The following is a 22,718-nucleotide window of genomic DNA, read 5'->3' as shown; positions in this document are numbered from 1 at the left end:
AATAATGTTTGGCATGTGCCACGCCCAAGGTGCACAAGTGGCACTTGTTGAAGATCGAATGGAGTGGATCGGATCACACGTGCGTGTGCCCGTTCGGCAATTAGATTGAAAGGCCTTCCACCTCTGCTCCGGCACATTAATTATGCCTGCCTGCTCCTGCTCCTTCTCCTGCTGCTTCTCCTGCTGCTGCTGCTGCTCTACGAGTAATTGCCGATCCAGTGGGGCGTGTCGAACGCATGGAAGAGCGAACCACTTTGCTGCAATTGTTCGTGGAATGTTCCACCTGGAAATGAAGTCAAATTAACAATAGACCCGCTCTAGGCAGGGGATACTGCTCGTAGTCGTAATTATGATGATAACAATCAGCGATTCAGCGGTTCAGCAGAGAGGATGGAATGGCCAAAGAACATGCATCATCTTGGGTAAGTTTTAGATTACAATAACCTCTGCAAATACCTCTCTTCTCTGCAGCCTACTCGTATCGCTTCCCATAGGCAGCTCCCTCTCCATTTTGGCTGTCCTGTCCAAAAATGTTGCTGAAAGCAATAGCAAATTGAACTTGAGGCCAAACATGCAACTTCCTTCCTTGACTTGGTGACTTGGTGACTTCCTTGGCTTATCCTGACCCTCTCGACTGGGCAGCGGTGGCGAGGCCATGTGGCATGCCATGTTGCCATTTTCCTCGAGACATTTTGAGGCTAATTAAATCCACGGCGGGGCAAGAAAAAAGCGAATGCTAAACACTTTCCGGCATTGACATTTTTTCCAGCCGCTGAGTTGAGTGGAAAATATTAAGCATACGACATGTGCTCCCGGCCTCAAGAGCCAAGATTTATGTAATGGCAGCGTTATTTTTTGTCACAGGACCTGCTACATATACGACTACACAATTAAAAGTGTCTAACAAAAAGTTGTGAGGCCGGAAATGTTTGCCTGGTGATATTTATGACACTTTAAAGACCGCTGACAGCCATCCTTGGGCTGGGCTGGGCCAGTATGGGCTGCTTTAAGCGATTCCCTCGATTCCGCACGGCTCCAAGGCTTTCAAGGACTTTGGCAATTAAAAATGCGGCGTTGGCTTATCGCACGCGCCAGGACAAGTGTTGGCTCTGGTGGTTTCCTTTCTGGTTCGTTCCTTCTTTGCTGGTTAAAAAGTTTTCACCGCAATTTCCCCGCCCCGAGACCCACGACAAGGTGTTGAAAGTTTCCGCGGAAGTTTTCGCCACAGGCTGTGTAATCCGTGGAGAGAAAATTATGTACTGGGAGTGGGAGAGTGGAAAGGGAGAGCTTTAATCCTGTGCTTGGGTCCTTTATTGCGGCTGATAAGAAATAAGTGTTGAACAAATTTATATGGTGCGGAAGGACGAGCAGGCAATTAGCGGGCTAATCAAATAATCCGCTGAAAATTGCTGGAGCCATTCTACTAAAAATCTTCCCCACGACGTCGTCCTCAGCAGAAGAGTCGCCAGCGCAGCCCAGGCCGGTGCTGCGAGTGGAGGATGAAGCACAGCATGGAGTTCAGCCCGACGGCGGTGAGATGCTGCAGAAGAAAGAGCAGTGCCATATATGTGTAAGCTTCTTTAAAGGACTCCGATTCCAGCAGGCTTGACAATGGCCACATTGTCATCATTCTGTAGCAACTTTTGCCATAGAAATAGGCAGTGTGCAACATGTAGGCCAGAGCGTAGGTCCAGGGGTACTTGTCGAACACTAAGTGCACAGTCGCGGGAAGGTAGCGCAGAACCAATGAACAAATCGCCGTATATTTGCAGGCCTCTTGGAAGGCCTCCCTCACATTGTCAATCTTAATTTCGAAAGTCGGGTAGTCCCACTGGGTGTCCGGATGCACCGAGGGGTACAGCAGTGTGCACCACAATCCAAGCAGGACCAAGAACGTGATCACGATTTCCAAGAAATATTTCAACATTTTTATGCTTTTTGCTCGACAATTTGAAAGTAAACAAATGTTTGCAATGACAGAATTTACTCTGAAGATCTAAGATGTAAGCCACTTTACTTTTCAGTTTCTCCAAAGCCTCCTAGGCTATGTGATTTCTAGTGAACGTACACTAAAAGTAAAGTAAGTCAATTTGCTGAATTATTGACCAATAAAACAGCCAAGAAACCTTCTAAAAACAACCTGTAAAGTAACCAAAGCTCAGTGGCTTGTAAAGTGGTGGTAAATCCCTGATTTAATGCGGCTGTTAAACCTTTTTCCCCAAGAGATGGAATGCTTTTGTATGGAAGTTTTGCATTTTCCACCAATATTTCACCGGAACATTAACATTTTTGCGAAATACCACCACAGTCATGTCATTGCCCGTGTTCATGGCGAGCGAAATCCACTTTGATGCGCCTTTCATGTCCAGAACCCCGAGCACTTACAGAAACCTCACACTCTCCAAAGAATGAAGACGAAGTCCTGGCCATAAGGCACACATTGACGCACCTCATGCGGTGACAACGACCAAGGCGTGTTCCTCTAATACCCGCGCAAAATATGACCAAAGCCCAGGCACAAAGCTCCTTTAAGCGCTCGCCACAGGACACTGTCAGGACTGTCAGAGAGGGGGGCATAAAACAGGCCTAAGCAAAATGTTCACACTAAGCACACCGCACCGCCAAAAGTCAAACAGAAGACACTAGACACAGAAGACACAGAAGACACAGCAGAGAAGCAGAGCACCAGAGCAGCAGACAGCCACAGAAATCTCCTCGAGTTCGAGGGAAATTTATGTGCCTCGGGGCGGTAACTTCATTATGCAATGACCTACAATGAAATGGGCGCTGGCGTTGCACAAAATTTATGTGCAAAGTTGAGAGACAGCCTAAGTACAAGTACGGACGGACTACGCTACCAACTCCAGCTCCACCTCCAGCTCCGGCTCCAGCTATGGCTGTGGTTTACCCTCGGCCCAGACATGTTCAAGCTGTCCGCTTGAAGTCGTCTTCCCGTTCCCCAGACTTTTGAATAGTTTTTACGACTATGGCTGATAAAAGCCAAATAAAAACGGAATCCAGAGGCAAGCAATTCAATGAGCTCCATGGGCAGTCACACCAGAGCGATAAGAAGCGGCTAATCAGCCAGCAATTACTCGGCATTGGGCCCAGTTCACAGTTGACTCTCAGATAGAGAGGTATGTTGGTTAAAAGACTCCTGTTTTTGGCCCTCCTCGGCATCGCTTCGGCTGTAGAGCAAGTGCGCTACGACAACTACAAGGTCTACAATGTGCGGATCGATGATCGGCAGCAGTTCAACTTGCTCAATGCACAGGAGAAAGTCTTGAGGGTAGGGAAAATCATGCATTCTATAAGGAATCTCTCTGACAATCCATCATTTAGCTCAGCAGCTGGCGGGAGGTGAGACATTTGGGAGAATCCTCGGACATTATGGTGGCCCCCCAGTACGAGGAGACCTTTGAGAGTCTCCTGCTGAAGCACAACATTAGCTACAGCCTCAAGATCGACAATGTTCAGCGGCACATCGATGCCCAAAGGTCCTTGCAGCGCACTGGCTACCACGAATGGACACAGTACCACACCCTGGACGAGATCTATGCGTGGCTGGATCTGATCGAGTCGCGTTATCCGGATATAGTCACACCTTTCACAATTGGCGACTCCTACGAGGGAAGACCCATTCGTGGCGTGAAGATCTCGTATCAGGAGGGAAATCCAGCTGTATTTATTGAATCAAATATTCATGCCCGCGAATGGATTACCTCGGCGACGATCACCTACTTCATCGATGAGCTGCTGGTGCCCCGCAACCCTGGGGTCAGGGATTTGGCCTACAATGTGGACTGGTACATCATACCCGTCCTGAATGTGGATGGATTTGTTTACTCACATGAAGTGGTGAGTGGAAGTCGTATCCGGCGATGCGATTAGATCAAATACGTGCCGATTCATTTACGATGCCACTAATCTTATCGCCAACTACTCTAAGTGGCAATCAATTGCGATTAATAACTCTCTGATCGATTGCCGGTAGGAACGACTGTGGCGCAAGTCTCGCATGCCCTCGGATCCAACGGGGGAGTGTATTGGCACCGACCTAAATCGCAACTTTGATTTCCTTTGGATGTGTCAGTACCATCTATACATTTACCGATCCACCAGAAACTAAAGCTTCTATGTTAATCATTAGTGACAGGCGCTAGTGCTGATCCCTGCTCCGAGATCTATGCCGGACCCTCCGCCGAATCCGATCCAGAGATCAGCCAACTGACGGCGTATATCAATAACTCAATACCAGAGGGAACCATCAAGATCTATATATCCCTGCACTCCTACGGACAGTATGTGCTCTCCCCCTGGGGCCACACCGATGCGGAATTCCCCGAGCACTATCCCCAGATGATGCATGTAGCCAAGGGCTTCTCGGATGCACTCTACAGGAGATATGGCACGGTGTTCACCTACGGTTCTAGTGCCACAACTTTATGTGGGTTACCATTTGTTAATCCTTTAGTATTTCCCCATTATATTTATGTTCTTTCTCAGATGAAGTCTCTGGATCTGGCAAGGAATGGGCCTATGCTGTGAAGAACATCACCATTCCCTACACCATAGAACTGAGGGACAAAGGAGAGCTCGGGTTTGTCCTGCCACCCGAGGACATTATTCCAGTTGCCCGAGAGGTGACGGAGGGTTTCGTGGGCATGATAGCAGCCGCTCGGGAGGTGGATGTATTGTAAGAGTGAAATAAAAACAAACCCGCCACCCATTCAGCGGAAAATGCTCCCCCGTTTGACGGCGCCACTGCGTCGAGTCGAGTCGAGAGCTTTTGCTCCGCCCCAAAAACGAAAGGCAAGCGCCGAAGCTTCCAATCAGCAACGACGCATCGTTTTTGGGGGAAAGCGAAGCCGGGAATGCGAATGTGCGAGTGCCGGCCCGAATCGTTTGATAAGGAAGAGGCAGCTAACGGTTGCATCTTTCCTTGCTTTTTTTGTCGTGCCGCTTGGCGCCTCGCTTGCGTCGCTTGCCTCGCTTGCCTCGCTTGCCTCAAGTGCTGCTGGTTGGGCAGAGAGTCTCCGCCTCTTTTCAACGCGCGCGCAGCATCCTGTTGGACAAGGACAAGGCTGCTCCGCCGTTGGACGGCACTTCCATATACATATGTAAGTGTATCCCTGCCACGAGGCAGCAGCAGCAGCAGCTCCTACACGTATGCGCGCGTCAGGGAAAATGTGGGCAAACACTAATCGCAACGAATGGCGAGCGACCAGCGAACGAATCTTCTGCTTTTGGCCACAACATGGCGTCAGTCTCCTTTCGAATACATGGACCATCGTATATACATACGATATATATGTATACATATGTAGTATGTGGTGTCGATGTGCTTATATAGGAGCCCCTCGCACATAGAGGGGAGTGTTGGTATTGTTGTGTACGCTTGCACTTATTTTTTTCAATTTGTCTAATGAAATTGCGTTTTCCACTTGCGTCGCAGCAATCCAACAAAACTGGGAAGGAGAATGAGGAGAAATAAAATGCCACGAAAAATCTTGGGAAATTCGAGAAAATATAACGTTGACACTTTTTCCGTTGGAGCTCCTTGCCCCCTGCAATATGTGTGTGTATGTGTGTGTGTGTCCTGTGTCCTGTGTCTGCCTCTTCACTCACTGTTCTTTCTGCATATAAATTGAAATTTACTATCCTCGCTTCCTCTTTCTCTCTGGCTGTCAGTTGCACCTTTATGACAATATTCCTGCCACTGCCAGTGCCACTTCTTTTTTCCTTCCTTTGCTTCGTTTTTTTTTTTTTAGATATATGTATGCTGCGCATATTGCGGTGATGAATTTTTCCCTTTGAGTTATAGGGCAGAACGGTGCAATGGGTGGCAGGAGAAGTCCCAAAACTGAAGCCCAAACGGTGGCAATAAAAACTTACTTAGCCAAATTGCAATAAGCCCCGACTTTGCGACACAAAGTGTAAATTTCTAATTTGTGTAATATAATTTTTACGAACTTTTTCATGCTGTGAAATCTGCAATGTCTAGATTCTTCTCTGATTATTTTTTGGTTTCTAAAGTAACCCTACAATGGAATCAATTTGACTCATAGTTCTGTAACCTTAAAGAAACTTTTGAAAATCTTCTTTCTTATGATCTCTTAAGCTGCCAGGACTCCCTTTTTTGTCCGTGGCCTTGGCTATTTTTTGTATGAACCGCCACATTCAAATTTTATTGGCCAAAAATCATGCCTAGAACTCTTTCTTCTAATGTCGCGTTTTATTCGAATCGATATCGAATCGTTTTTATCGAATTTCGTTAGGATCGTCAGAAAAAATGGATACTGTTCGGGATTGAAAATAATAATATTGTCATATGACAAACCATGCAATAGAGGCATCTTTGGGGATAAGAGCGACCAAGATACATTCCACCTTGCACGAAGACTGTTGGCCATCAAGAAGAATTTTTGTCGTAAGATACAACATTCATAATTTGGCATTCACTTAAAAAAAAAAACACTCGTTTCAGAGCAGTGGAAAAAGTGATTTGAAGATTGGTCCTTGATGCGAAGACATAGTTATCAAATACAGCCACGATCACTCAGGGTAAGCTTTTAACATCGTAACATGTTATGACTGATCTGACGGTATTCGTGTTTAAGAGCAAATCAAATTACACACAAATTGAGAAACTTTTTCAAATGGTCGTCTGATTTATACCCGATACTCAAAAAGAGTATAGGGGTATATTCGATTAGTGCGAAAAATGGATGTGTGTAACGTCCAGAAGGACCCCAAAAAGTACATGTACCAATAGCCGAGTCGATAGAGCCATGTCTCCCTGTCCGGTTGTCCAAACCAAACCAAAAATGCAGAACCATAGAGAACAACCATATCTTCCAGACTGCAGAGTCTGAATCAGATCGGATCATTATTATAGCCAGACGGAACACATTTTTGAATAGAGAAAAGTAAGAAGATAAATTCTGATTGGTACACAAAATCATTTGGTCGGAAGCTTTTGGCTAATTGAGAAAAACCAAACTCCAAATGCGGATTGTACTTTACTACGACAATCCGAGCTCCCACACATCGCCTCAGTGAACAGATATGGAATCAAGGGGTCCTCTGACTTGCAAACATATCCATACACCTACTGAAATAATTTTATTCCCAGCTTTAAAAAAAAATTGAGTGGTCTACGATTTTCGACGCCTGTTGAAGACTTGTTTTAAAATTACTTCCTTTCGAGTGACAAAATATGCTAAATAGACCAGAAACTTAACTACCAGCCCACGTACATATATAGAGGACTATGTTCTCATAAGATATAATTATTTACATCATTTACAACTGCATTATTTGATCGGAATTGAAAGGTTTATCATCGTTTATAACAAAAAACAACACATTTAAAAATCGAATTTAATTAAAATTCTTTTAAAAAAACTGAAAGTCGCCAGATACTTCGCTGTGATTCATATCCTATCCTATCGCTCCGGATATCAATTATAGTCGTATATATCACTGCCGAGAGTCAGCTTCTAATTTGATAATTCAATTCTGCATGGCAATTCCCCTGACAACCAATCAAGAAATCAAATCAAAATGGATTGATTTTGGTCACATTGGGCCAAGCCCCGAATCGGAGCAAAGAGTAGAGCCCAGAGCCCGAGCCAGAGGCCGAAAAAAATGCTTTAATTGCTGCCAAGGCAATAAACTTCAACGGCAATTGACGCTTGACACTTTGAACGCTTGAGAACGCTCGAGAGAGATCAGTGGCTCAATGCTCCGGAGTCCGGAGTCCGGACAGACAGCTGGCCGGTGGATCGGTGGATCGATGGATCGGTGGTTCGGTATGGAAAGGCATACGTATACGTATACGAGTATGGATTGCATTGGATTGCGCTCTCAAATGAGTGGACTGGCAGCGAAAGTATGACGACGATGCTTGGATATTCCCAGCGCGCGTCATGAAGCTGCGGCGTCTGCGCCTTTTTTGGACGTTTGGCAATGCTGCCACAGATGCGATGAGATGAGAAGAGGATCGTATAGGATGGGATGAGATGGTTGGGCTGATCGCATAGTGCACCGATGCGCTGCGATGCGATGCGTGTGCTGGCGCTCAGATTCAGCATCGTGGGGCAAAAGTATCCATGGTGCTCGTACTCGTACTCGTACGCCTACCAAGAGTTATGACAGGCCACAGAGCTGCTGCGATCCTTAAATGGCAAAACGAAGCATCCGATCCGTTTATGGACTGACGACAAAGACAACGAAGACGAAGACGACGGCGTGTTGACAATGATGTGGATGATTGGTGTTTTGTGCCCGTTTCGTAAGAAAGAAAGCCAAGGGTTCCCGTTTTCCCGTGAATCGCAACCAGAGACCAGAGAAGAACCCGCTCTACCCTCAGTCCATATGGCATCGCATTGCGTGGCGTTGCGTTGCGTCGAATCCAGTGGAGTCTCCACTCGAGTGGAGTCTCTCATTGCGTCGCCGTTGCCTTATACGATGCGTCTAGACAGGCTGGAAAAAATCACAGCAGAATCATTCAGGCAATTCCAAGTTTGGCGAGGAGGCCTTCCTTCAATGATTGCCCCCATGAATGAATGAATCCAGAGAGCCCCAAGTCGAAGGCAAAGTCGAAGTCGAAGTCGAAGTCGAGAGCAATTAGTATGCGCAGATTGTGATCACTCGGAAGTAATGCTAATTTTGTTGTCTACCCGGTTACCCAAATGGAGAGCAAGGGTACGGCAGGGGGCAGCTTGTAGATGCTGTAGATGCTGTAGATGCTGTCCACCTGTGCTTAGGGTATATGTGTTTTTTGGATTGTCTTTGGGGATCGTTTTGTTCTACAAGGATCTGGAAGGCTCTCTAAAGACTCCGGCACCAAGAAGATCGTTTCACAGACATTTCAGGAGTTTCCCACTGCAGCTGCCCACTATTTGAGCTCAAGATAGGGTAGCTATAGGTCTATTGTCGAGTGTTCCTTCTACTGAAGCTTCCTCCTGGTATCCTTTCACTTCAGCTAGCCGTTGAGCTAGTTTTTCTAAGGTCCCCACCAGGCCTTACCCAAAATGGTCTGATGCATTGGCCCAGGAGATGTCATTAACATTAGACAGGGAGGAAGACCCCAGAGCTCCAGAGCAGGTGAATGAATGCAGCTGACAGATGGAGACAGTTCCAGGTGGAGATGCGGATGCGGATGGGGATGGGGATGCGGGTGGGGATGGGTGTGGGAATGGCGATGGCGATGGAGGAGAACTCCATTATGCAGGCAGCTTGCTTGTCTGTGCCATTAAGAGCGTTAACAGGAGGACATTAGTATCCTGTAGGCAACACCTGACGCAGTCGTCAGAGACGACACCGTCGACGAGGTCAACTTCAGACAAAGGCATGCAAATAGGATTTACCAGAGAGCCAGAGGAGGAACAGGGTGGAACAGGGAGGACTCAGGGAGGACCAACTTGGGTCGCCTTGGAAAATAAGAAAACAACTTTTTGCGCTAAGCAGATGAAAAGGCATTTGCATATACTACGCCCAGTCCGGGACAGGGAAGCGAAATCAAAAGCTTTTTAAAGGATATTTTATATAATTTCACGCTTAAAAGGCGCACAGTCCGAAAGCAGGACTGGGACCAGGATTCAGGATTCAGGATCCAGGACATGGTCCCTCACTCTGTTTGCTTAGCGGCCTGAGGAAATTGAAAAAAGACGGTGCTCGTACTCCCCTCTGGTTCCTGGTTCCTGGTGGAAACAGCCGTTGGTTTACCCACGTGCCAAGCGGCTTAAAAAACGAACCAGGAAGGAATCGGGCAAAGGAAAGACAGGCCACGCCACGCCAGGCCTCGTCCTGCGGTGGAGGTGGAGACATTTGCATGCGACTTTTAAATCAATTATTGTTAAATATTTATTTCTTGACAGTCCATTTCGGCGAAGGGGAGTTTGGGGTGTCTGGTTGTGTCTGTCGGCTGTGCCTTTGCTGTTGCTTTTGGTTGGCCATATTATCCTAACATAAATTACATGATTGATTTCATTCGAAGGGGCAACAATACGAGTGCTCGGAGAACAGATCGGCACAGAATGGAACACACTTTGGCGCTGGGAAAACAATGGAGAGAATGGAGAGAAGAAAGCAAACAAAATGCAAATTCGCTCGGGTTTTTTTTTTGGCTTGATTAAAAAGCTTAGAAATTAGCATATCATTTGTGCAGCTATTTGTTGGATACTCGTACATTATAAATATATTGATTGCCTGCAAGGGGGATAGCAGGAGGCTAGGAAGAGCTGCTAGAAAGGAGGCTCTTCATCTGCGGAGCCTTTAACCAACTATGCGCTACCTTGGGATGTGGATGTGGATATGGACAACATCTTTGCTTTTATATATTTTTCATTTTTTCGGTTGGCATTTTTATTTGTATTTTTTACGCTCCAGAGCCAGGAGCCTCAGCCGCAGCTTCGGCCTCTGCATCGTCGTGTGTTTTGCTCAGTGGCGCGTTGACATCGCCATCAAAATGCTTTGACGTGGTTTTTGATTGACAGGAAACTCATAAATAATTCATGTCATTAAATCATGTTACATTTTTTTCTCTTCTCCTCTCATCTGGGGCTCCTCCTCTTCCTTCCTTCTTTCATTCTTTCTTTCATGCAGCAGTGGCAGTGGCAGTGGCAATGGCAACATCTTCAGGTCCAGCTTCATTGAAACAAGTTTCTCCAAGTGGAGTGACGGACATTTGGGCAGCACAGCAGCTCTCCTCCATGGTCCTCCATGGTCCTCCGTGGTCCCCCGCTTCGCCTGTGCTCCTGTGCACTTCTCTAGCAATTAAATGTCAAAAACTGTTTCTCTTCTCGCCTTCTCCTTTCAATGTAACTCAATTCCACTCTCAGATTTCTGAGATTTCTTTTCCCTCTGATTCCTCCTTGGCCATATTCTTTTTTTTTTAATATTTTTCCGCTGTGGAAAACTTGAAGAAAATAAGTTTTCAATGAATATAATTATGCAAAACAGCCGCCCAGTCGCACTCCACTTGGCTGGACCTTAAGAGGCTCTGGAAAAGGGACATTAAAATTATATGAAAGCTGCTTGGCGCAATTTAAATATTTCCACGCCTGCTTTTCGTTCATTTCCACGCTGTCATAATATTTTATTATTGCTTGTTTTAATTCCTTGTTTCATGATTTCACAATCTCTGCAGCTTTGGCTTTCCCTTTGGTTTTCCTTTATTTTCTTTCCTTTCTTTCGTTCTGTCATCTTTTTTCTGTCAATTGTCCTTCAGCGAAAAGTTTTTAATTTTCATCAAAAGATTTCTCTGGCTGCTGTTTTTAATGAAATTTTGTCCGCTTTCCCGTAAAGGATTGCTTCTGGTCGCGGGCCGTGGCAATGGGCGGGGCTCCGCCACAATTTGCATAATTTTTTATCAGCCATTTTTAATTTGCGATTTCGCGCAGTCGAGTGCGTGTCCTTAAGGAACTTTTCTCCGAAACTTCGCTCCTGTGTGGGAGCCTTTTTTTAATTCAAGTAATTTATGATCTTTTTGGGCTTTAAATGATATACGACCATTTGCTGGGGGTCTCAGAGGGGCAGAATCAAAACTCTTCAATTCACATTGTGCCATACAGCCGATATTTTGGCATAAATTCGAAGGAGAGACTTGAATTTGAGTACAGTTGGTTGTAATGTGCATAAGGACTGAGATAAATTTCTTCCTTATCCGGCCACGCCCACTCCTACTGCCCATATTAGGTTCAGCTTTAACTAGTTGTTGAGTTTTGTTGAATAATCCATTAGTATTGACGAGATTCTTTTATTCTTGTAGAAAATAACCATTAAAAATGCATCTCCTTGAGTTTTTCGCTGCCGCATATATAAGACGATTATTTTGTAATTGTTTCATTGTTTTTCTCCGTGCTTGAGCTAAACATATATACATATGCCTTCAGTTCCTTAAATATCAAGCTCGAAACAGTGAGAGCATTTCTATAATTATCAATCCAATATTGAGCAGCGCTTGTAGAAAAATTCATAGATGCATTTCTTGTGATTTAATGCCTGCAGAAAAGCAGTTTAATAGCCTGAGAGTCAGACATTCATTATATGACCGGTCATCGCTTCCATTAGATATAATTAAATGTACCATAGATTAGTCGCTCTCAGCCCTCCGTCACACCGGTATTATCGCTATTCGGCCAGCTCATAGGAGGATATTCTATCTTCTATCTGTCTGGGAATCTGGCAAATCATTTTAATTGCTTTGCCACTCTCGAGCCCTGACTCCTGCCTCCTGCAACACCCAGTCCCTGGCCAACACCCGGGCCTTAGTCTTTGTTGTTGTCGATTGTGTGCGGCGATAATAATTACACGTCACGCTGCCACGCAATCAAAACATTATTTGTGCAAAATCACGGAACTGAACTGAAGCGGAAGTGATGAAGGACTTATTGGCTGCACGCGTCCGTTGGCGTTGGGTTTGGCGACGGCGACGGCGTACTCGTCGTTGTCCTTCGCAAAAAAAAAGTTTAAAAAATATTTTGTAGCACCGTCCTCGGTCCCCGGTCCCCGGTCCCCGGTTCCCCCGGTTCCCGGTCCCGCACCCCATTTGCATTGCACCCAAGACTCATCCTGTACTCGTAGTCGTTTGGTCCTTTGGTCCTTCCGTCCCGTGTTAAATTCAACGCAACGCGTGCGGTCACGTGGCTGGGGGACACGCCCACTTTCATGATAGTCACAATCGGCAGCCGAGATTTAAACAAAACGTTGCCACCGCATCAAACGTCATTCATGGCTGATGGACTCCTTTTGGCAGCGCCAATCACTCAGCGGCAGCGGGAAGGAGAAACATCAGGCAGCAGGAAGGAGCAACGGAAAATCGTTGAAAATTATGTAAATTGTTTTTCGGGCGAAAAGGAAAGGAGTGCGAAAATTTGCCTAAATGCTTTATAGGCCTCCCCCAGCAGCGACAATGGGAAATGGGAACAGGTTCATCGGATGCTGCCCCAAATTGTTGCAGCAGGCGAAAAAAAGCCAAACAATGTGACAGAAACATATGTTGCCATCATCAACAGTTAAACGAGGGGACAATCCTTTGACAGGAGTCTCATAATTCGCAATGGATCACAGATTGTGGGAGCATTTGAGGTGGGTCTGGGAGGTGGCTTGTGCTGTATACTTCGCATATATTTTGGAATAGGTACGTATATTCTCAAGCTACTAGTATGTATATTTCAGCTTCAGAATGGCTTCCCATCCCCCAGCATCCGTTTAGAGACTCTTGCCACCCCATTTTTTGCCACAGTCCAACAGATCAATGGAAAGATATCATTTCGCATTTGTTGTATATTGCTTCCTGTCCACTATTGCCATATACATTTCATATTTTTCCCACCATTTCGTGTGACATCCATCCCCATCCCCATCCCCATCCCCTGTCCACATGCCCTGTGCCAGCCCCTTTGGACGACACACGTCCGTGGCAATAAAAGCGCAAACGTTTCAATTCCGTTGCGGCTGACAAATGCACGGAAAAAATGCCATCGTTTCTGCCCCAAATATATAGTATATATTATAATGATAAAAAGACAAACGGCAGAATACTGGGAACGGACAAAAGTTTATCTAGATGCTGTCGAGTGTTTTGATTTGTAACGTTTCTCACTTCATTATTATGCAATAAATAATGGCATCTACATGTCTCTCGTATAATATAATTCAGAGGGGCGAGAATGCAGAGGGTTGTTCTTGATGAAGGGTCGTGGTCGTGGTCGTGGTCCTGGTCCTCTAGGCAGCGGAAGTAGAGCGGAGCTGAATGGTCAGCATTCAGCATCCGCGTCTGTGGAAATTAATGAGCCCTAACATGACAAAGTGAGTTTGTTTTTCTATCTCTCTGAACAGTGGAGAAAATGACCAATCTAGCAGGGACCCCATTTTTGAAATGCGGAATTTCTTAAATTTTTTGGCGGTATCCATTTAGAATTCCGCCAGGAGTTATCCTGTTATGATGTTTAGTTCGAAAAGCTTCAGCTTGCGCACCAGCTGTAAAGTTCATTGCAATTTTCCAGAGCTTAGCAGAGTTGTGTGGAGTGTAGCACCCCAGTGACATAACCTTTGACCTTTCCGAGAGCTTTGGAATAAGCTTTCGCGAAAGCGTTGCCAACCATTGCAGAAAAGATGAAATAAAAGCACCAAGCTCTCATCCAAGATAATTTCCAAGGGCTGCTTTAGCTTTAGCAAGCTTTATTCATTCATGCATTCATTCATTTACTCATTCAATCATTCATTCATTTGCACCCCCTAAAAGCGTGCTGCAAGCTTACGCATAATGAACCCTTGTGCAAAAGCTTCGCCCAAAAACCCACCCCTGCATTACAGAGCACAGCAGAGCAGAGCAGAGAGCACAAGAGCACAAGCGTCGTCTATGCTTCTGTGCTTCTGTGTGCGTTGGTATGCCGTCAAGCTGCTCTCTCTCGCTCTCTTGTGTGCTGTGTGTGACACAAAGAGGAGTGTCAAGCAGCATAAATTTCAGCATACAAAATTCCACACACAAGCAACGCGTCGAGTAAATTTTCGGCAACTTTTCCGGAGGAAAATCGAGTGTAAATACGCTGAAACAAAATCAAGCTGAAGCTGAAGAAAAATTCAAAGTTCCTAGCTCATAGATCTAAGCAGAAATCGGTGTGAATTAATTCGTTAGCGGTAAATGTTGCAAGTCTCAAACGGTGTGCTGTGTGTTTGTTTTTTTGTTTTTTTTTTTCGGAGTCCAAATGGGCCCAAGTGGCCGATGGGATAAATCAAACAAGTTTCAACGTATAAAAACGCGGCCCCCAGTGAGGCCCGCAGTGCGAATGGAAATCTTTAAGACATCGTGCAATCATAAATAAAACATAAATTATGTTTTGCTGGCAGCAGAAATAAAACCATCAAAAAGGAATGAAAATGCTGAGCAACAAAAGCGTACGAACCCGAGCGGATATATTTTGATTTTTTTTTTATAAATAGAAAAATCAATTTCGCACGCAGCAGCGGCAGCGGCTGTAGCCAGCAAAAAGAGAGAGCACTCTTATGCTCGCTCTCCCAACAACACACACACGCGCGTGCTCCCTCTTTTTTTGTTTGGCGCAAGTGTGGTGCCTGTGTGTGTGTGTGTGTGTGTGTGCAAGGTATATTTGCTGGAGGGTGTCATGCTTTATCATCTATTTGATATCTATTGTGTGTGGTCTGGCCGAGGGCCTTACTTGCGACAGATCTCACCGCAATCTCATGTATTGTCACAACACAAATAAGAGTGGATACACCTCACCCTGCACAAAATACGCCTTGGGCTTGTCTGTGTGTCTATTATAAGTCCAGTGCGAGAGAACCAGTGGCTGCCACTGGCACTGCCTCTGCCCTGTGCCGTTGTGCCATCGAGAGAATAATTGAATCTACTCGTAGTTCAAGTGTTTTTGTTGCACCATTTGTTGTGCTTAATATTGTTATTATTTGTTTAAATTATCGCCAAAAGAAGCCACAAACTACGCAGGAGGCAAAAACGCGCGCGGACCAGCCTCCTCTTTTATCTTAACAAAAAATACTCTAAAGCAGATTCGCATACCCTGCATTAGCTGGTGCCTGGTCCTTGGTCGTTGGTCCTTGGTCCTTGGTCCCTGGTGCCTGGTGCAAAAGTTGATGCCAAACCCTTTCTGATATCCTGTTTACAACAAATTACGAGTTTTGCTGCAAATTGAATTTGTGCCGCACGCAGCAGAAGAAACAAGGAACAAGTGGTTGACAGACAGAGTGCTATCTATAGAGGGGGACGCAGGTCCCAAGTTAATTTCCGTTGCTGTATCACCCACCCCCAACCCCACCACCATCACCATCACCATCAACAAAAAGAATGAAAAAATAAGGAAAATCATTTCTATTTGGTTTGAACTGGATAGAGGTGGTGGAGCAGAGAGGGAGAGGTGCTTGCTGGGGTGGGTGGTTGCCTAAATGGGTGGCTGCTGGGTGTCAGAGTTCCACTAAGAATTCTGGCTGTTGCTGTTCCTGCTGTTCTTATGGAATCTTTCGAAATTGACAACAGCAGCGGCAACAATCTCAACAACAAATCAAATAAATTAAATTTACACACATAGTTAAATTAGTGAAAATTGAATAAAACAGAAGAATAGACGAGACAGAGACAGAGACAGAGACGAGACGAGACAAGAAGAGAAGAGGCACTGAAACGTTTTGATAGAAAACGTAAATAAAAGAGTCTCTGCCTGAGAGAGACAGTGCGGTGCGTGAAAGAGAGCAGCACACCGCCAGAAAACGTGCGAGCAAGTGAGGAGACAGACACAGAACGTGCGGATACGGATACCCCAAGTGGAGGCAACGCTAGAGAGAAGACAGCTCCAGAGAACGTGTGGGAGGAAGTTAGCAGACAGTCCCTCACTGGAAGAGGAAGACCAAAGTGAGAATAAATCGCAAGGAGAGAAGACAGCCCCGTGAGGAGGAGAAACCGCCAGAGAGAGAGCACTGCGGATTGGAGAGACAACCGCCCGCTGGCTCTGCGCCACACACGACCCCACGAGACACGGCACGGCACGGCACGGCGAGGAGAACGTGTCGAGCAACAAATTAATAATAAAATAAAGAAACACACAAATTGAAGAAAACAACAAAAGTCGCAGTAGCAGAGACACACTCACAGGCAGCAGCAGCATCCGAAGCAGCGATAGAAGCAGAAGCAGAAGCAGCCGCGGGAGCAGCAACAACGTTGCCAGAGGCACAGACGGAAGATGGGCTGCGGGCAGAGCAAGATACATTTGTATCCCAGGAAATCGAAGAGTAAAGCTAATGGCAAGAAAGGAGGACATGGTGAGTGTTGGGTGAAAGCGGGTGAAAGAAGGAGGGAGCAACGGGTGGGAGGATATAGAGGTGTCGAGGTCGATCGGGAGGCTACAGAGTTACCTTCCCTTCCCTTCCCTTTAGTTCCAATAACAAAAGCTTACACGCATGACGACATCAATTTGCCTTCAATCTTGCCATACATGTATGTGTGTGTGTGCGTGTGTGTGGCTGTCTCTCTGCGAGTGTGTGCTTGCTTGTATCTGTGTGAGCCACCTGTTTCCACACAATGAGGACATCATTGATTAATATGTCACTAGCAGCAGAACAGAGAAAGAGAAGACCTCTGCTGTTCCCCGAGAGGGGACCCATGCATTCAGCCAAGTAATAAAGGCCTACATTTTTAAAACCCCCATTTAAAAATCCCCATTGTCTATATATATACTATATACACACATCACGTGCATGTGTGTGTGTGCGTGTGTGTGCCTGCTCTTAAGTTTATAAAAATGTACAAATCTAACCTACATGGGCCAAACTTTTGACTATGCCCCACTTCCACTGCACGTTCAACGGTGTTCACCTTCCTTCCCTATCACCACTTCGTCTGCTTCCTCCACTCTATTCTCTTTCTCCTTTGTGCTTTCTCTCTCTCTCTCTCTCTCTCTCTCTCTTTGTGTGAGTGCGTGTGTGTGTGTTTGTGTATAATTAACTGCTAAAAAAGCAACTTGTTGTTGCAATGGGCGCTACGATAAGGTGGGTGTGGTCTGCCCCCAAGGGTCCTACTCTCTCTCTCTCTCTCTTCCTCTTTTTTCATGTGTGTCTGTGGCTGTGTGTGTGCCAAAGGGTTCAAGCCAAAATGTGTAGCATACACAAAGGCGCCATTGTGCCATAAACGACCCAAATTTCTCGTTTCTCGTAGGCGCAAGCTACGCTTACGCTTACGCTTCGTTTCGTACGGGATCCTAGATTAATTATTCATAATAACCTTCGTTTCGTGGCTTTGGATTTCCCTCTTCTCCTTGTTGGATTCGCATTAAAATGCATAACTCCCTTTAATTAAATTTATGGCCATCTTTAAAGAAGAGGCCCAAAGAAATATTAGGTACATAGAAGCAGGTATTGACCGAAAGTTATGAAAGATGAATGTAACTTTCTCGAATTGGTAGGCCACACCATGTCCTGGGAGAGCGCCAAGTGCTGCTATCAATGTGTGTCACCGGGTCTCGGGTTCTCGAACGAACAGCAGTTGCAAGTTCACTTTATTGCTAAAGTTTTGCCACTTTGTGGCACTCTCGGAATTGCCAACTCATCTTCTATAATGTTCTCTGGTCCTTGGTCTCTTCGCAGCCGATTCAGATGCCGAAACGGATGAGGACGAAGGCCACATCGAGGACGCCGAGAAGGCACAGCAACGCGACCGCGAGAAGCACGAGGAGAGCGAGGAGCAAAGCAATAAGGATATCCAGGACTCTGACGAGGATGTGGCCGTGTCACTGCTGCGTGCCAAGAATCTATCGTTGCTGCAAAGCCAGTAAGCAATTCCTATACGAAAGGATCTCCTCTGAATGCCCCACTAACAATGTTCTCCCCATTTCCAGGGAAATATCCTCAAGCCAACAGAACTTTTTCCGCATGCTGGACAGAAAGATCGATGAGGTGAGTACTGAAGATTATTCCGGCAAAACACTCTAGTAACCTATGACCCCTGCAGGGTCCCGACTACGACTCGGCCAGCGAGACGGAAGTCGCCTTGGAGGAGGCACGTCTGAATGCCCTGCGCCAGCATTGGGAGTCCGCGAGCCTCACCGCCTCCATTTGCTCCTCCGCCAGCCGCTCGCTGCAGACTACGCCCATCCGGCAGGTGCAGGTGCCGTTGAAGCAGCCACCGCGAAGCGCAGGGCTCCTACTCCAGCCCTCAGCGGCATGTGGTACGATGGCCGCGACGGAGTATCTACCTCAGCATGTTTTGGCGGGGCGACAACAGCAGCACCAGCAGCAGGCCGCCGTTCTCTACCAGCAACAGCAGCAGCAGCAGCAGCAGCAGCAACAGCAGCTTATCCTCCTGCCCCAGATGGATGCCAACATTGTCCATACGTCCACTGCTGCAGCCGCAGCGCAGCTTGCCCAGCTCCAACAGCAGCAGCAGCTCCAACAGCAGCAACAGATCCATCAGCAGCAGCTCCAACAGCAACAGCAGCAACTGTACCAACAACAGCAGCAGTATATGCTGTCCCTTCCCGCCGGAGTCATGCAGCAGAGCGTCAGTCCCAAGCGACTGATGTATGGAGCGGCGCCCTCGCCGCCGATCAGCTCCTGCCCTGTATCCGCAGCCCCTCCTTCCGTTCAGTATATCACAGCCGGCTCCCAACTCATGCAGCAGCCGGGTGCAGCGGGTTTCCTTAATGGCGCCGGCGCCAGCGGGGTGGGAGTGGGAGTGGGAGTAGGACGAGCGCCTTTGCAGCTGGCCTACTACGGCGCACCGGGCACTCCCCCCCAGGGAGCTGCGACATCGGCTTCCCTGAATGCCCCCGAAACGTACGAAATACAAACCGCTCCACACAGCCAAAGTCAGCAACAGCAAAAGCAGCCGCCACCGCCACCGCCTCCGGGTGGCTACTACGGCGAGATCATGCACGGAGTGCAGGTAGGATCAAAACGAACTTAACTTACAATAGATCCTAATAGATTTTTATGTTCTGTATGTCTTTCCAGCAGGCCGCACCCGCTGCGGAATACAAGTTTCCGGCGGCCATTAGCGTTCAGCGATTGGCGCCGCAAGTGCAGCGGCAGCTGCGCGAGACGCAGGAACTCATAAAAGACTCGTGCCCGCAGCTGTATGCCGCGGGCTATGGCAGCCCAGGACCACCGATACGCAATCCCAGCAGAAATCCAACTAGAACTAGACCCACCCTGGAGACCCAGTTCTCTCAGGAACTATCGTGATATCTATATATGTAACAAACAGCAAGCAAACGCAAACGCAACCGTAGCAAAGGATAAAACCACATTCTGAACAGAATCAGTGTTAGATAAACCGCAGCCAAAGAACAGGAAGAACTAATTAACCAAAACTATAAAATACTACAAGAAAAAAAATCGCGAAAAGCCAAAAAAAAATCGAAGAAAATCAATTAAGAAATTGTAAAACTGCACTCGATGTTTCAGACCCCTCCCGAACCGGGTAGATTGTGCCCCCCCATATACGACAAAACTATACGCGTATTAATTACTAAAACCACGGTTGCCACTATTAGTCCCAAAACACCAAAACTGGTCCTCTTTTTGATCGCTGGCCCACTTTTCCACCAAATGGTCCCTTTTTTTGCTTCTATTCATAGTTTTAATTCGATATTATTACATAAAGATTTTGTACAATGACAAAAGCTATTATATAAACTTCGTTTTATAGGTATAATGTCGGTCAATAGATACCAATATTTCCACCGATCACAATAACGCTCAATACAGCCATAACGACATACAAATGTGAGGTCGACTCTTGCCAAATTTAATGATGATCGTTTTGCGAAATTGATGTCCTATTTTCTGATGCCAAATAGAAGTCAATCGACCCCAAATTCGAGGCTGGTCCCATGGCATTTCTATGAAATCCTTAACAAGCACATTTTCCAAAAGCAACCAACAAAATGAGGCATACTTTTGGGGTTCCTCTTTCACTGTTAAGCATAAGTCCTTAGAGAACTTGAGGTCTCATCCGAACCCAAGAATTCAAGTATACTTTTCCGATCACAAAAAGTAGTGGCACGCTCAGAATGGCGCCAGTAAAGTATGATTGCTACTGATTACAGAAATCATGGCATACCTTTGGGCGGAGCTGTAGTTAAAAAGTAGATGTCCTCCCGGTCACGAAATGACATGCCACGGCCCGATCGGATGCCGTTTGGCAGAGATATAGCGTGCAGAAGAAACCAGTATTTTAATGGTGCGAAAATCAGAATCTTTCGAAGGCTATATCTTAGTCAAATAGGGCCAGATCGGTGAAGGACCAACTTTCCGAGGATCGCGAGGATCCAGCCCGTCGAACGGCATCAAAATCTCGACTAGGAAGACGGGGTCGATTTTTGGCAAATTTAATGATGTAACCATCATGAATTTTTGCGAAAATCGTGAGGACTCGGATGTCCTTTTTTCTGATGCCAATCGCTTGGCAGGACTCTCCCGGTCACGAAATGACATGCCACGGCCCGATCGGATGCCGTTTGGCAGAGATATAGCGTGCAGAAGAAACCAGTATTTTAATGGTGTGAAAATCAGAATCTTTCGAAGGCTATATCTTAGTCAAATAGGGCCAGATCGGTGAAGGACTAACTTTCCCAGGATCGCGAGGATCCAGCCCGTCGAACGGCATCAAAATCTCGACTTCGAAAATGAGGCCGATTTTTGGCAAATTCAATGATGGTTACATCATGAATTTTTGCGAAAATCGTGAGGACTCGGATGTCCTTTTTTCTGATGCCAATCGCTTGGCAGGACTCTCCCGGTCACGAAATGACATGCCACGGCCCGATCGGATGCCGTTTGGCAGAGATATAGCGTGCAGAAGAAACCAGTATTTTAATGGTGTGAAAATCAGAATCTTTCGAAGGCTATATCTTAGTCAAATAGGGCCAGATCGGTGAAGGACTAACTTTCCCAGGATCGCGAGGATCCAGCCCGTCGAACGGCATCAAAATCTCGACTTCGAAAATGAGGCCGATTTTTGGCAAATTCAATGATGGTTACATCATGAATTTTTGCGAAAATCGTGAGGACTCGGATGTCCTTTTTTCTGATGCCAATCGCTTGGCAGGACTCTCCCGGTCACGAAATGACATGCCACGCCCCGATCGGCCCATAAATAGTCAAAATATAGCGTGCAGAAGAAACCAGTATTTTAATGGTGTGAAAATCAGAATCTTTCGAAGGCTATATCTTAGTCAAATAGGGCCAGATCGGTAAAGGACCAACTTTCCCAGGATCGCGAGGATCGAGGAACGGCATCGAAATCTCGACTAGGAAGACGGGGTCGATTTTTGGCAAATTTAATGATGGTTCCTGTACCGTGGAGAATATCCTTTCTTTTATAGAGTCCTTGTAATGGATACATTTTCTTCCCAAGTCAAAGATATGAAATCTTCTCTGCTATTTGTATGCCGCCTTGGGCTGATTTGGCTTCCTGTAATCGTAAGAATGTCTTTGAAGGATTACTTATCAAGGATCAATAATACTTCCCCACATACATATTAAGTTTTCTCTACCATTTCCTGGTTTGGAGATCTGGGCGGTCCATGGCTTCCTGAAATCCCAAAAATATCCTTTTCAATGGGGATTGATACTTTCCCAGGATCGTGAAAGTCCAGACTAATGTTCGGCAACCGAAATCTTGACGAAGAGAAAGGTATCGTGGATTTAAAGCGGCTCAAGAAAGGTCAGTTTTTGGCCTCCAAAACCTATTTCAAGTGGCAACTGTGAAAACAACTACTAAACTTATGCGAAGCAACAAATACAACAAGCATTAAAACTAGACAAAAAATAATATTCACGAGGCAGCCAAAGGATTATTAAAGGAGAGGAGAGGGTAGGAGAAAGCGCAAGGGGTTAATAGATGTAGGAATCGAGTATAGCGTCATAAAGCGATATACAATATATGCAAATGCCACAAATGAAGGGAGAGGAAGCCCCCGAGAACAAAGCAAACACAAATCATACAAAGTACGAGTAAATAATTATATATTGAAATGAAACAGTCTCATGCAAAAATTTTGTTATTCATAATTGTCATGGTGTAATTTTTTAACGATCAAATATTTTTCTGTCCAATTCTCGAAATGGTGTCAGCGATGGACCGTTCGTTGGAGATGATTAACCATTAGCGTATGAAGCTGTCTTGTCTTGTAATATTTGTATAATTTAGTTCTATTGATTATTATGATAATTTTGGATGT

At 46.0% G+C, this 22,718-nt stretch overlaps 2 protein-coding genes across 6 annotated transcripts; both read left to right on the top strand.

The window, feature by feature from the left end:
• Nucleotides 1–325: 325 nt before the first annotated feature.
• Nucleotides 326–20,172, top strand: LOC6601650 (alpha-protein kinase 1). 5 transcript variants are annotated; one of them, XM_026991816.1, is made up of 6 exons: nucleotides 14,490–14,549; nucleotides 16,074–16,800; nucleotides 18,121–18,304; nucleotides 18,372–18,429; nucleotides 18,485–19,417; nucleotides 19,486–20,171. In XM_026991816.1, exons 2-6 carry the CDS (start codon nucleotides 16,722–16,724, stop codon nucleotides 19,714–19,716), a joined length of 1,485 nt encoding a protein of 494 aa, XP_026847617.1. In that variant the 5' UTR covers nucleotides 14,490–14,549; nucleotides 16,074–16,721; the 3' UTR covers nucleotides 19,717–20,171. The 5 variants fall into 5 exon arrangements, with proteins under 5 accessions (XP_026847620.1, XP_026847617.1, XP_026847616.1 ...); XM_026991815.1 differs by having other exon boundaries at nucleotides 14,496–14,649; XM_026991819.1 differs by lacking the exons at nucleotides 14,490–14,549; nucleotides 16,074–16,800 and adding an exon at nucleotides 326–422 and having other exon boundaries at nucleotides 19,486–20,172.
• LOC6601649 (zinc carboxypeptidase) lies at nucleotides 3,119–4,733 on the top strand. The gene is made up of 5 exons (XM_026991820.1): nucleotides 3,119–3,289; nucleotides 3,343–3,858; nucleotides 3,995–4,088; nucleotides 4,151–4,447; nucleotides 4,507–4,733. Exons 1-5 carry the CDS (start codon nucleotides 3,140–3,142, stop codon nucleotides 4,698–4,700), a joined length of 1,251 nt encoding a protein of 416 aa, XP_026847621.1. The 5' UTR covers nucleotides 3,119–3,139; the 3' UTR covers nucleotides 4,701–4,733.
• Nucleotides 20,173–22,718: the final 2,546 nt, after the last annotated feature.

Source organism: Drosophila persimilis, unplaced genomic scaffold (assembly GCF_003286085.1).
Source record: "Drosophila persimilis strain 14011-0111.01,24,50 unplaced genomic scaffold, DperRS2 tig00000686-arrow-arrow-pilon, whole genome shotgun sequence".
NCBI classification, from domain to species: Eukaryota; Metazoa; Arthropoda; class Insecta; order Diptera; family Drosophilidae; genus Drosophila; species Drosophila persimilis.
This window is presented reverse-complemented; position numbering and strand designations above follow the sequence as displayed.

What these genes read in the sequence shown, in the direction of transcription:
- LOC6601649 (XM_026991820.1), top strand. Translation starts at nt 3,140, where the DNA reads ATGTTGGTTAAAAGACTCCTGTTTTTGGCCCTCCTCGGCATCGCTTCG. An exon ending in CTTTGATTTCCTTTGGATGT is followed by an intron (nt 4,089 to 4,150) that starts GTCAGTACCATC and finishes GTTAATCATTAG; the next exon opens with TGACAGGCGCTAGTGCTGAT. An exon ending in TTCTAGTGCCACAACTTTAT is followed by an intron (nt 4,448 to 4,506) that starts GTGGGTTACCAT and finishes GTTCTTTCTCAG; the next exon opens with ATGAAGTCTCTGGATCTGGC.
- LOC6601650 (XM_026991816.1), top strand. Translation starts at nt 16,722, where the DNA reads ATGGGCTGCGGGCAGAGCAAGATACATTTGTATCCCAGGAAATCGAAG. An exon ending in TGGCAAGAAAGGAGGACATG is followed by an intron (nt 16,801 to 18,120) that starts GTGAGTGTTGGG and finishes GTCTCTTCGCAG; the next exon opens with CCGATTCAGATGCCGAAACG. An exon ending in CTATCGTTGCTGCAAAGCCA is followed by an intron (nt 18,305 to 18,371) that starts GTAAGCAATTCC and finishes CCCCATTTCCAG; the next exon opens with GGAAATATCCTCAAGCCAAC.